Here is a 14,633-nt window from a genome sequence, read left to right as displayed (position 1 = left end):
TAAGTTCAAGGCCAGTCAAAGCCACATAGTGTGAACCAGTTGCAAAAATGCAAGGGCTAGACATCTAGGTCAGTAGTAGAGAAGTAGCCAATCATGAGCAAGAATTACAAAGTACCAGCAAAGAAAAGGGAAATAGAGAGATGAGTTGGGTTTGAAAGAAGTATAGAATCAACAAAATTGAACATAATGAAAATCACAGTACGGAAACACATAATGAAAACCACACATTTCTCTGTAGGGTAGTTTAATTATTTTTAAATAATAAATAATAATGCAATGGTCCTAAATAGCATTTGATAAAATACTGCAATTGTTATGAATTACTCCATGTGTTCTAAAATACAAATTTGGAAATGTAACATAAAAAAAACCAACTTGTGAAGAACTATTAAAAGTATGAACAAAAGTAAGAAGACTACCTAGCTTTTTTTGTAAGCAGTAACAGTAACAATGCCTCATAGGTCTATCGAAGCATTATTCAATATCCAGATGAATTAATTTGTTTGCTTTACCAAATGGCTGGTTTAACAATGGTAAAATCACCCTGGATGATACAGTTTAATACTGATCAAGAAAAACAGAAGGCACTGTAAGCGGTATATTTCTCAGATAACAGATAATATGTCTTATCAGAACAGATTTTTGTGCATCAGTCTAACTGGGTCATGTCTTTAGTAATTAAAGGATCAAAACTTAATTTATTACTCAGAATACAGAAATTCTCCTAAAATTCAACTACCTATTTCTATGCTGCATTGTCCCTTTGTCTCATAGGAAACTTTGTCTAATGGTTTTTCTTTTTTTTTTTTTTTTTTTAATTTTCGAGACAGGGTTTCTCCCTAGCTTTTTTTGGTCCAGGTCCTGGAACTAGCTCTTGTATACCAGGCTGGCCTCGAACTCACAGAGATCTGCCTGCCTCTGCCTCCTGAGTGCTGGGATTAAAGGCGTGCGCCACAACTGTCCGGCTCCTAATGGTTTTTCTTAGTACCTATGAACTCATCTTAGTTAAATCAACAGAATTTGGAGTCGTGATCTGAGAGTTTGTATTTCAGCATGGTGACTCCAGGAGAAAGAAATAATGCTTATTAGGAATTTGATGAGAGGTTAACTAAATCATAGTCACGTTCTTAAGCAAATAGATTCACTAGAAATAATGAATCTGTTTGTAATTGAATTCATACTCATGAAAGAGACCATGAAATAATAAGGAAAAACAATTTCCAGCCTAAAATATGATTATAATCAATTTGCAAATCTCAAAAATGAGGTTAGGAGGAGTTTGAGACAGCAAAAGTAAGTGTTGAGTTGCAAAATGCAGCACCCTGAAACTTATTTCTCCAATATTTAAAAATGGATATTCCAATAAAATAGAACCAGAATTATGTCTGAAAACGACTATTTTTAGTATAACGGAGATTGGCATTAGTGAACAGTAGACACACGCTGAGGCTCCTTTGTTGCTCTACTTCTCTCTGGCCTGGAAAGATCTTAAGAAGAATAGAGGGTTTGATGATTGTCCTGGTTGGGGATTACTGTAGATTGCTGCCACCTGGGAGACATTATCCTCCTAGTAAAATAAACTTTGCTTTCTCCACAGTCTCCTCTAGACCTTCCTAGACAGCCACCACCTCCCTTCTTTAGAAGCCCACAATCCAGTCATTTCTTTCGCATCTATATCATTTTTAAGCATATTCTTCCTCTTTTGAGCTTACATGTGCCTCCCACATTTCTGCATGGTAATACATTTGGAATTTTCACCCTGCTAATTTTCCATTACTATTTTAAAATGAGATTAAAAGCATAAATATTTAGACAGAAAACCTAAACTATAATGTGTTAAAAAAAATTCTCCTGAACAATGTAATAGGTCCTAAAATCTTACATACTTTTACCATGCAGTTTTCAGCTGTAGCTTTCTACAGGAACCATCATACTCCGAAAAGAAATTGTCCCCCCACCCTCATGCCCTGACCTCTGATACTAAGAGATATGCTTCTTTACTTATCTAGTAACAGGGGCTAATCTACAAATCTACAAATGCTTGTTTCCTAGCTATTTTATCTTTTCTATAAATTTGTTATACTGCACAGACAAGGTAGAAATAGCCCAATAATGGTAACATCTCTAGTTTTACATTATACATTTAGAAATTCCTCTTAATGTTCTTCAGCACTTATAAAGGGTCAGGAATTGAGGAGAGAAGCTCCAGTAAAACATGAAAATAGACACAAAAGAAGTTTTTACTTACTATTGGGATGTTCTGTGTAAGGGGTTCAAATGCTGGTGTTTTAAACAACAATTCAGCCTCTGGTTCTTGTTCATTTACTATACCTTCAACTACATACACACGCACATCATATCTTGATACCAACAAAATTTTACAAGGGTATCTTCCAGGCCCAAGAGGAGCAAATCGTAGAGGAATTGAAACAGTTCCTTCTAAAGCTAGCAAAACAATTTAAAAAGAGTAGTCATTCTCAATACTATGAGACATAAAATTAATTTTGGCATACAATATTTACTATTATTCTGTGAAATTGAACTCACTTAGAATAGACTACGTATCTCTAATGTTACATATTCTTTCTAAATCTTATCACATAATTTTATTTTTGAATGAGAGAAAATGTCTTGAATAGTTTTGTGGAAGAGATCTTCCATTCTAAAGAGTTAATAGGCTCACCATATATTGAAAGAGTATATTGCTTTTATCTTACATTTTGAATGGCAAAACAGGGCAAGAGGAATGCTATTTCAAGGGAATTTCAGTGTTCAATATCAAATTAATATGAAATATTTAATTGGTCAAAACCAGTCAAATGGCTCCATTTAACACAGACTGAAAAAATAAAGAGAATATATTTGGTGATCCAGTTTTACTGCCATACTTTTGTGACCTTGGGGTTCTCTAATGTAAATATTTTCAAATTCTCCATCTGATGTTAACACCCAATAACTAATCATTAGCATTAAACTGAAAGCTAAGATTATTTTTATGTTTATATGAAAATTCAAACTATTAAGTGCAAGACTTTTAAGAATAAAGGGTCTTTCCCTCTAAATCTAAAAAACAAATCATTTTGTCAATAGAATTCATGGAAATATTGCTTTCTAAAACTTATTGAAAAAAAGCCACTATTTGTTTCTTTGCCTTAAACATCCAAAATAACTATAACTACCATATGTTGATTCTGGTGTATCTGTGTGCACACGCATGTGTTCCCTTAGTAGTAAACCATTTCTTTCTAAAATAGAAATATATTACCAACATTGTGCTGCCATATAATGTTATTTTATTTTAGACATATCATCCAGTTCTACAATGTATTCCAAGCACTGTAAGCAATAGCCAGACTTTTCTTCTCTGTCTCCCACTTACCCATATATACTTTCCGAGATCATTACTCAAACTATTTGTCTTCAAGCCATACTCTGTGCCTCCCTTGAGATACACATACTTAAATTCAAGAAATAGAGATTACTATCTATGGCACATAATTTTCAGTCTTTCAGTCATCCCTCCTACTTACCTACCTGCCTACCTACCAACACATGTGCGCACATGAACACACACACACACACAAAACCACACACACATATGAAATAGAGGCTAAATAATATAGGCCTATGTAGAGCCTAACTGCGTTGATGTCCCAAGTTGGTGAGACATTATTTTAACTAACAATCCAAAAGAACTTCATCCTTTCTGCAATATTTTCATGAGACATTTTGTTACTTCTATTTTAATGCTAGTTGACTGAAGAATTGAAGAGTAAATAAGGAGTGAGTACTAAGAGGAAGCCAGGGAGAAAGATGATGTGTGTGAGCTGAAGTGTCCACAAGCCTGGACATAAAAACCATTACCAGTCATGTTAGGGTGGACAGAGGGGAGAAAACTAGTTAGCACCTAAATATCCTGTGCTGTTAACTATCTTCTCCAAAACTCTTGAGTCCAAAAATTCTAAAATTACGCCTCATGTTCCAAGTGGTAGAAAGTTCTACTTGTCAATGTAAATGACACAATGTATTCTATATTAAAGTGCAAAGTGTGTTAGTTTTGTTTACAAATTTTGAATTTTAGTAAAAGGCATGTGGCATTCCATCTTTAATTTTGATCTGACCAAAATTGCAGTATGGACCAACCATGACTTAGAGTCTGAATGAAATTTGGAGAATCATATAACACTCTGATTTCTTCTAGTATCCAAAGTTATATGAAAGTTAGTACTGTATTATTCAAGATACTTTGTGCAATATCTAAAATAAATCTCATTACAAAAATATCTAATGCTTGGGTTCATCTACTTAAAATCTGATGTTTGTGTTCACATCTATAGTCTTCCTATAGATAAATAAAGAAAAAATTCTGAAATTACAGAAAAATTTCTAAAATTCCAAATTCATTATACAGTTTAACTTGGTAAACTAATTTACTTAATTATCCATATATAAAAGTGGATCAAACATGGGGTGATCAATTAATATATTGTTACTTACTACATTCTTGCTAACTTTTAGCTATATTATTCCCAAGGAGTAAATACAAGCTCTTCATTTAAAACTGAGCTACTGGATGTGAAAAACTATACTCATACACTAAATTATATCTATGTATTTGTGAAAATATTTTTATTGAAAATCAATCTATGAAAATAATACTGACAGAGAACAGCTGACCAATTTGGAAGCTAACCATACTTCCAAAAACCCATGGAAATTTCTTTACCAAAACTACAAGTCACGAAAGCCAATTGCAATTTTGTCCTTTCTAGTTCTTTTGACATGTTCTTATAGACAGAAGATCATATGTCTTACAAATAATTCAGTAAATAAACTGACAATTTCATTGTATTATAACATCTTCTCTTCACTGATTTTCCTCATTTTATAAAAAAGAATGAAAATTGACTATATAGTCCATCTTAAATAATAGTTCTATTGATATAGAATATTATTATTTTAAAAATATCTATTCTGAAATGTATTTGATGATATCAAACATATTATAATACTCAATATGATAACATTATTATCATGAACCTACAGCAACTATTTAGGAACTATTCAAATGTGAGCTGTCAGCTTGCTGCTCTGCCAACATGCTTGCCTGCTTTGAGCTATTAGTCACTGTTACTATTTCTATAGTCAATGTTCATGAGATTTATCCATGTTTACCAATTATTTTACCAACTATTGAGCATTGATTCTAAGTTCTTTTTTAAAAAATAACTCCAATCTTGCTAGCCTACAATTAAATCTTTGTTTAGTTTCATTTCCAATACCTGTGTTTTAAGTGGTCTCAGTTTCATTGTTAGGTTTAAATGTTTTTAATTGAATGGTAGTTTACTAGGATATATAGATTGGCTGTTCATCTGTATCTTTCTATTTTTTTATTCTAAAATTAGGGGAGATGTACTCTTCCTAAGAGATAATTTGCACAGGTGCTTACTCTCATATCACTTAGGCCCAAATGTATAGTATGCTTAAAATACTGATTGGGGCCAATTATCTGTACTAAACAAGGATGTACCTATTAAGTGTAGGAAAGATATTTTTTCTACATGCATTGACCCATTTATTAAAATCCATTGAGAATTTGACATTATATAATTTCATCTTCTTGTTAATTAATAAATTCTATCCCCATCAGTTGTATATACCACAACTTATGGAGATGCTGTCCATCCCTGCCACCACTCTCACTACCATCTTTACTACCACGATTGGATAGTCCCAAAAGATTGTATACTTCATTGATAGGATCATTTTGGGTACATTTTCTCCCACAGTTACAGTTATTTTAAGTCCAGATAGCCTTCTTTCAAGAGAAATGCAAGAGTAGTATTAAGAGATTGACAGGCATTGCACAAATTTAGTCTGGCGTCATTCAAAAGCAATTAATATACATTCATTCAACATAAAAATAGTTTTGGATTCCTATGATGAGTGTGAAAGTATTCAGTTAGGAAGTGGCATGCAGTCAGTATCCTCATAGGTACACATAAATAAGTTTCTAAGGAAAAAGGAGATCAGGCAAGTAGATTATTTCATTTTTACACCTAAATTATACTTTGACTGGGCGTGAACCAACAAAAGACAAAAAGTCTGTTTTCCAGTCTGGTCACATCGGCTCAGCAATTATGGGAATTCCTCACAGGAATCACACAAATGGTTTGTTGTTATCTTTCAATTGTTGCTTAGTTTTAATTTTAATTTCTGGGTATCTTCATGGATCATTTCATTGAAAATTAAGAAAAGGCCTATCAAGAAGTGGTACATTGTTATTATTTTAACTAGGGAGTTTCTTTTCATATATAATTTCTAAGAATATAAAATTTCCCAAAGAAATAGCTGAAATAAGGTTTCATTTTCTAATTAAACCCAACATGGGGAAGGAAGGAATAAAATTGCTGATAGCAAATTAACTTTGTATTTTTCATTTTGATTTCTCATACCATAAAATTTGCCTCATTGTAATATATTAAAAATCAGCTCACTGATTTTAATTACTTTAAGACTTATCTACGAAGTGTACTAAATAATTTAAATGAACTGCTACCAAGCTAATGAACATTATCTTCACGAGAATTTAAAAAGGTTTTTAATATTCTATTTAAACTATTCTGTTTAAATCATTACAAAGTGCATAGCCACTGTTAAAAAAATCAAATAGAAAAAATAATAATAAGCAATTACAAAAAATTAAAGTTGTAACTATAATCTCTTACATGAAAACATAAAGGTGAAATTGAGTTACTTATCAAACTGAAAATGTTTTAAAATTATAAGAAAATATATATTTCTTTTGTGGCAACTCAGTAGAAGACTTGCCTCTTAAATACACATGTGCTCTCTTTCAGTACCTCACAAACAGAAACAAAAGGCAAAGTACTTATGAATGTGTGAGTACATGTGTCAGTACAGGACAGAATAAAACATAAGATCACAGACTCGAGGCCAGCCTGACTACACAAGAAGGTCCTTTCTCACAAAGAGAAGAACTAACATATAAAATAATATTAAATTATATGACTTTTCTCCCAGTGAACTTTGGGAGTTTAGTCCAATAAAACTTGAATGTATATAGGGAAATTTTCCTTTCACCTGTATGCGAGTATGGGAGGATAGTCAGAGAAAGGACCATCAGTTAAAGTTATTATGATTTCCAAAGTAGGAAGTGAGGTTACCATCAAATTGATGCAGACAGAAAAGCAATGGAAAACAGAAATAGATCAGGCCTATGGTACAACAGATACAAAAGACCTAGAACTTCAATTTGAAGGGAATGGTTTGAGCAGACTGGACTACCAAAAACAAAGATGGAACACATGGTCAGTATACTATTATGTATGTGGGAGGAAGAGAATTTTTGACTGGAACAAGCAAGACTTTTAAATAAGAAGTAGAAACTCATTTGCAGTATTGGGGAAAAAACAATAAAACAGAGGAAGATGAATTCATTCTAAGGAAAGAATCATGCAAAGGAAAGACTGAGGTTCACACATTTTGCATTAGTTTGTTGTGGTAGACTGAATGGCCCTGATAAGCAGTGGCACTATTGGGAGGTGTGGCTGTGTTGGAGTAAGTATGGCCTGGTTGGGGAAAGTCTGTCACTGTGGAGAAGGGCTTGAGGTCTCATATATTCAAAAACCATGCCCAATTGCTTAGTTAATTTTCTGTTGACTGTACAAGATAAAGAACTCTCAGCTATCTCTGTAGTACCACGACTGCCTGTATGTCATCATTTTGAATAGAATGAACCTCTGAACTATAAATTATCCACTCAGTTTCCCTTATAAGAGTTGCCATGAACATGATGTTTCTACACAGCAATAGAAACACTAAGGCAGATTTTGGTAGTAGAGTGTTTCTAGAGATACAGAAATATGAGAATGAATCTTTTAAATATCTGGAATAGACTTTTCAAATTCAACAACAGCACTTTCAGCATTTCTCTCCAGTCACTCCCTCTTCTGGGAGCTCAGAATACTGAAAACGTATGGTGTAAACTTACTTCAAACATACAGGGATAAGTGTCATGGTTATCTTGATTCATCAATAGTGAATAGCAATGGATTCAGTGAAACATTTGGCACCTTGGGGGGGGGGATGATGCTGCAGCTTGATACTTCTTAATATCTCTGGATAAATTGGTAAAAGATAAGAATGTGTTCCATGATAAAATTAACCAACTTCAGAATACAGTGAGTGAGAGCAATGAACTAAGTGAAACAACTGACCAACTTCAGATGAGAGAGAATAAAGAGTGTAAAAGTTTCTAAGTATTCTCTGAAAGAGAATCTACTCTCCAGCAGCCACAGAGCTCGGGTCGAGAAAAATCAAACCAAAGCCCTCATTAGAAAGTTTGGCTGAATTACAGTGAAAATTCAAGTCTCAGCCTTAGAGGGTGTTGGCAGTTAATGTAAGGAGCTTAATTGGTAAAGAATGGGATTCTATAATCTGGGATGAATATTTCTGGGAGTACACTATTGATGCTGAGAACCATGAACCCTCAGATTCTCAAGGGTTTATCTCATCTGAGGAAGTAGTATCCTTAGTCAACCCCTTGAAATATTTCCCTTTCACTGGAGAAATTAACCTTCAGTGTCTGTTAAACCAGCAGTGACTTTTTCTGAAGGAAATGCCAGATAAGACATTACTGATGTCCTTTAAGTAACAACAACAACAACAACAACAGTTGCCTCTAGGCCCATAACCAGACTCAAGGCAAAGCAAGCTCCTAAATGGGAGAAGGAAAATGTAGTCTGTGAGGAAGTGTTATCTACTATTAAGGAGCTTAATGATTTTGCTAATTCATTCAAGCGGGAAGTCTGGGGAATGTGTGGAAATAGATTTTTAAGGTTGTGAAATACTTGTGGAAGGAACATAAAACTAGATCAATCTGAGTTTATTGAAATGGGCCCTTTGAGTGGAGATTCTAGATTTAATAGGGAAGCTAACACAGTTTAAAAAAAAGGTATCAAAAGTTTGTATGAATGGTTGGCTGAAGCGACAATCAAAAGATGGTCTACCAAAATGAGTTGGAGATGGCTGATAAGGCTTAATGGTGACGAAGGGATTTTAAGGCTCAGAGAAATCTCTGAGTTTAAGGTTAGCCTGATACACAGATCCAATTTGAGGACAGTCAAGCTTAGGCTGTGAAAGGAACTATAAAAAACAGAAAGCTGGTGAAGAAAAAGGGGGCCCGGTTCTAATTTCAGCAAGCAGCAGAAACTTGGCAGTTTGGCTGTGTGGTCCTGGGTTTTAGTCAAGGTGAAAAGAAGGGGTTTACAGAATATTCCTCTGTGACTAAGGATAGCTACTGAGGTAAAGCATGTATCAGGGGTCTCTCTGAATGTAGGCCCAGAGAGGTCAATGTATGAAGATATGAGGAAGAAGTCTGGATTGCTTTGAAGATGGCCAAGATGTTAGAGATTACAAGAGTTATGGGATAACCGCCAAGGAAAGTTACTAATGGTTCTGGAACCAGTCCAAGAAAAAGAAGTGTATTGCAGCTAACAAGCTGAAAGGAGTTGGAGATGTGAAGAGCATTTTGACATCAGACATGGACATGCTGAGATTGGAGTGTGTCCAGTTGGTTTCTGATCTTGCTTTGATCCAGAATTTCCTCATATGCACCCTTTTCTACATTTCTGAACAGTAATTTATATATACTGTGCTATTATATATTGGATGCATGTGACCTGTTTTTTTCTTTGTTTTATTTTGATTTATACAGGTGATTATAGTTAAGTAATTGCATAATTTGAACTTTGGACTTTTAAGCGATGTTGAGATTGCAATAGACTATGAGGAGTTTTGAAGTTGGACAAAATGCATTTTGCATTATGATATTGTTAACAAGTATATGGGAGCCAGAGAGGGGAATGTGGTAACTTGAATGTAATGGGCCCCCATAAGATCATAGGAAGTGGCAGTATTAGGGTATAGCTCTGTTGGAGTACATATGACACTGTTGGAGGAAATGTGACACTGTGGAGGCAGACTTTGAAGACTCGAATATGCTTAAGTCATACCCAGTAGCTCAGTTCACTTCCTATTGCCTGTACAAGATGTAGAACTCACAGTTACCTTTCTAGCACCATGTCTATATGCATGCCACCATGGGCCACCAAGATGATAACAGAGTGAAACTAGGAACTGTAAGTTTAGCAATTAAAAGTTTTCCTTTGTAAGAGTTGTCATGACCATGGCATCTCAACACAGCAATAGAAATCTACCTAAGACAGTTGTCTTCACATATGACAAAAGCCTGGAATAAGACTAAATAAAATCACTGGAATGAGAATCAAATTGGGGTCTAAGAATAAACATGTCCAAAGGGGTAAGTATGGGGAGAGGAAAAAGATTAAGAATTTTCTTTATTCATTCACTAACAATGTAAAAAGTGGATTTTTACAAACATTAACAAGATAACATAAGTACAGGATTGTGGAAAGTAGTTTTCTGAAGAAGCTGTGTCTGTAGTAGTGTATAAACTGCTTGACCTTGCCCAATTAGACTATCATCTTTGTAAGGTGGAATGCTACATTTTAAGAATGAAAATTATCTTGAAACATGTTAGGATCTTTAGTAGCCATTTGTTTTTACTGTCTATATTTGACCTAATTTCCTTATGTCCATTAGATAAAACTCTTATAATGCGTTATTATGTTTAGTACATTATAGCCTATAATCTTTAAGCGAAGAATTCTATAGCATCTACATATACAACAAAAAATTTTTCACACTTTCCTGGAGCCTGCTTTCCCAAATAACCTTATCAATACATTCTAAAGTACACTAATTTTGGATAAAATAATCCTTCTTTGCAGAATACTCTTTTGTGGCTGTCTCAGAATTTTATTTATTTATTTATTTGTTTGTTTATTTATTTATTTATTCACTCATTTTAACGATTGGGTGGGGAATTTCCCATCATTTTCCACATGGCCTATTATTATTTATTGCCTTATTCTAGTTCTAACTCTTTAATTTTTTATTGTTTTTATTGCGGATACATTTTTTTTTCTACTCACCCCTTCCTTCCTACCTTCTCCCTTTCTACCCTTTTCCATGACCCCCAGGCTCCAAATTTACTCAGAAGATCTTGTCGTATTCTCCTTTCTATGTAGAACCATGTATGTCTCTCTAAGGGCCCTAACTCTTAAATTCTTGTTACCTGCTTGGGTGCTTGGCAGTTGTTTTTGAGGTGGCTGGTCTCCTAGAAAGATAAAACCAACATAAAATCCTTGAATTTATAATTTTAACCACTCTTTCAGGATTAGAAATATTTTTTTCATGTTTTCTATGCTTTAATCTTTTGCATAGGTAAATTCATTCAGTTAAAACTATTTGACAACACGGAAACAGATAAGAAATGGTTAGGAATTCTGAATCTTTCCCAAATACATGAAGGAAACTCTTAACCAAAGTTGCCATTAAAAACTATCCATTCTTTCACCTCACATTTGAAAGAATCTGGGTAGCCTTCAGCTTAGAGGAGCTCACTTTACAGAGGGGCCGTCTGAAATACCATGTAGGCTTTACAGCATCACTTCAAAACCAGAAGTGTTTCAGGATATACAGAATGTTCTCGAACCTGAGCTAGGACCCATCATCAATTTTTCTAGTAAATTAACACAGCCTGGGACATGGTTATTCTCCCTCACTGGATGGTTTAGAAATTAACGTATATTTGGTATCTGATGGAGAGTTAGACATCAGAGATGTAGCCACTCACACTATGAGTTCTCAGTCACCTGAGCTAACCAGAGGGACATTAGGGCAGGTTACTCTCATGGATCCCTAGCTTATCTGGGAACCATGGTCTTGCTTCTGACACCCTTGTCTCAGAGCAGGCCTCCTCAGAGCTTCTTTGCAAGAATAGGATTAGAAATATTTTACAGTTAATACAAAACCAGAGGAAATCAGCAAGTGAAACTTCACTAAAAAAAAAAAAAATTACTAAAAACAAAGCACATCATATATAAAACTGAAGTTATAGTACATGTGAAGATAACACTAGTTAATAATTTGTAGTCTTAGCATTATCCAGCAAATTGACAGGAATGAAAATAAAACTGAAAAGTAATTTCAGCAAATACATTAGTATATTTATGTATATTGAATAGCATACATTATTAATTTTCATATTTATCTAATGTATACCTTCCTGACTGTGGAAACAGAAAAATGCAGGCCCATTTCCATCTCCTCTGATGGTTAGAGTTTGGAGATTGACAGGCATAGCTGCAAGGCCTAAGTCAGGAGGTGATTGCTTGGTTCTTTTGAAATTAAGATAGCTCATTCTAGTAAGTTTTTGCCATCCTGACTGGTGGTCAGGATATGCAATTGTACTTCTGCTCCTTTTGTAACTGTGAGGTCACCTGGGGAAGGGTGGTCTTCAGAATATGTGATTTAGAGCACCTTTGCTACCTAAACAACAGAATGCTAATGATTTGATGTCTCAGAGTGATAAAGTTATTGATTGTGTGAGTTATTCTTTATATCATGTTAATAAAGTCTTTTATTACTCCCCTCCCCCATTTATGTTGGGTATAAAAGCTATGGAAAAATGAAGGTGGTGAATGTCAGAATTTCAATCACTGGAATGCCCTCCGGATGCTTTTTATGTTTTCTGTGTTATTATTTTTATGTATCTTCATATTCATTACTTATATTTCTTCAATTCTCATGCCCCCACCATGGTAAGAAGTATTTCTGTCGAGGTCACTCCTGGACATATGGCACTCATTGTGAGGAAACCAATAGCAAGTACATTATATTAACAATAAAGAACATGGCTTTATTTGCATCAAACGTGAATAAACACTGTTCTCTTCTACTATGCTCCTGCCTTTAAATATCTGTAATAATGCTAGCTTTTCAAATCAAAATATACTTGATTACCTGTTATAATTTCAGGTTGGATTCCTAGAGATTGAGTCTGGATAGCCGGAGGTTCTGGAATCTGAGGAATGTAAATTTTCTTGGGTATATTGAAATGTGCGGGAAGGCTCAGTTCTGTTGTATATAAAATGGATTTAGGCTTCTTCAACTTTGACATATTAAAGAGCAAAAGGCACTGCAAATGAACATTAAAATCGTATTGTAATTTTCTTAATTTTTACCTCCAAAACACAAGGTAGCATTATGTGCTCAGATAAAACATGTGGGAGAAAATACACAAAAGCATAAAGCAGCTTATTTCTTTAGAGGTGTTATCATTAAAGTGGGTAGAAGGCAGCACTAACCCATATAAATTACCAATGGTGTTATCTTTAAGAGTTACCCATGTTCCCTTTTATAACACTGATAGTAACCAAAATAACTTATCTTTCAAGGAAAATATTCCATTAATGAGCAATCCCGAAATACAGATTTACCTATGCTCCTTCACATCTATATATCAGATACGAACATCATTTGCAGGGTATACCAAGTCATCATCTTCACTAATGATGATTTCTTTGACTACATAAAAACAATGAGGATCAGACCTTTGGGCATATCCAGATCAAATCGCCTTCATATCTAAATTTTGTATTTTTTAAAATCTATAGCCATTATTCATAAAATGTGGGTTACAACATATTCCCATTCAATCATCCTCTAAACACAATGCTGTCCTTATGAAAACTGCACAGTAGCTTTAACAGTGGAAGTGAAGCAAGGTACAAGTAACACTGTTTACCTCAGAATAGATATTATGTGTTTGATATCAAGAGAGATAAAAATTTAAAAAAAAAAAACTTTTAGATTTCTAGAAATTTACAATTTGAAAGGAATAATAAACAAATGTCAATGTCAATCTCATATGAAACATAACTCACAACTAAAGGAAAAAAAACTGCCATAGACAAATTCTATTAAGAATTTTTAAATAAATTATTTTGAGAAATAATGGTCGAAAAACAAATTTTAAAAGATTAAAAAGAAAAGAGATTTTCTCATGATAGGCTTGTAGTTTAAAAATGATCACTTATAGTGATATTTTGTTTATGAGCTAACAAATATATCTTTCCTAAAATCAGAGTGCCAAGCTAGACACACTAGTCAGCCATATAGGCCAGGCAGTGGTGGCAAAAACCTTTAATTCTAGCAAACACACTAGTTAGCCATAGACGCTGGATGGTCATGGTGAACACCTTTAATACTAGCACTAGAGAGGAATATAAGACAGGTGGAGACAGAAACTTGCTCTTTTCAGTCTGAAAATTTCATAGATATAAGAGCTCTCTAGTGGCTTGGCTGCTTTGCTTCTCTGATCTTTCAGCTCGAACCCCAATATCTGTCTCTGGGTTTTTATTCATGCTACAATTATTCATTAATAGCTTTTGTGATCATTGTATATAAGGCTCCCAAAATTCACTTTTCAGTAGAACTATGAGGTTTAGTCAAAGAGAATCATCAACTTATTCTAATTAGTAGGGGTAAATTAAAGAAGAAACTATCCAATCCTTGCTATTTGATAATTTCAATATTATTAAAGCTTTAAAATCAAAGTCATCTTTAACATCTTTCTTATTTCATTAAGTTCCCTAGAATATTCTAATGTTCAGCAGAATTGACAGTTATTGGGAATTCAAAAATACACTGGGATGATTAAAATTATTCTGAATGCCATTATA

The 14,633-nt window shown here is 34.0% G+C and overlaps 1 protein-coding gene across 1 annotated transcript in view; it reads right to left on the bottom strand.

Moving 5' to 3' along the window:
• Positions 1–14,633, bottom strand: part of Cfap47 (cilia and flagella associated protein 47) — a 316,226-nt gene that overhangs the window by 111,401 nt on the left and 190,192 nt on the right. The window contains 3 exon segments of the mRNA XM_075957827.1: positions 2,249–2,445; positions 11,183–11,224; positions 12,913–13,087. Coding sequence (XP_075813942.1) covers positions 2,249–2,445; positions 11,183–11,224; positions 12,913–13,087 — 414 coding nt within the window.

The sequence above is a fragment of the Microtus pennsylvanicus genome, chromosome X (genome assembly GCF_037038515.1).
Source record: "Microtus pennsylvanicus isolate mMicPen1 chromosome X, mMicPen1.hap1, whole genome shotgun sequence".
NCBI classification, from domain to species: Eukaryota; Metazoa; Chordata; class Mammalia; order Rodentia; family Cricetidae; genus Microtus; species Microtus pennsylvanicus.
Note: the sequence above shows the minus strand (reverse complement) of the source record. Positions and strands in the feature narration are given on the sequence as shown.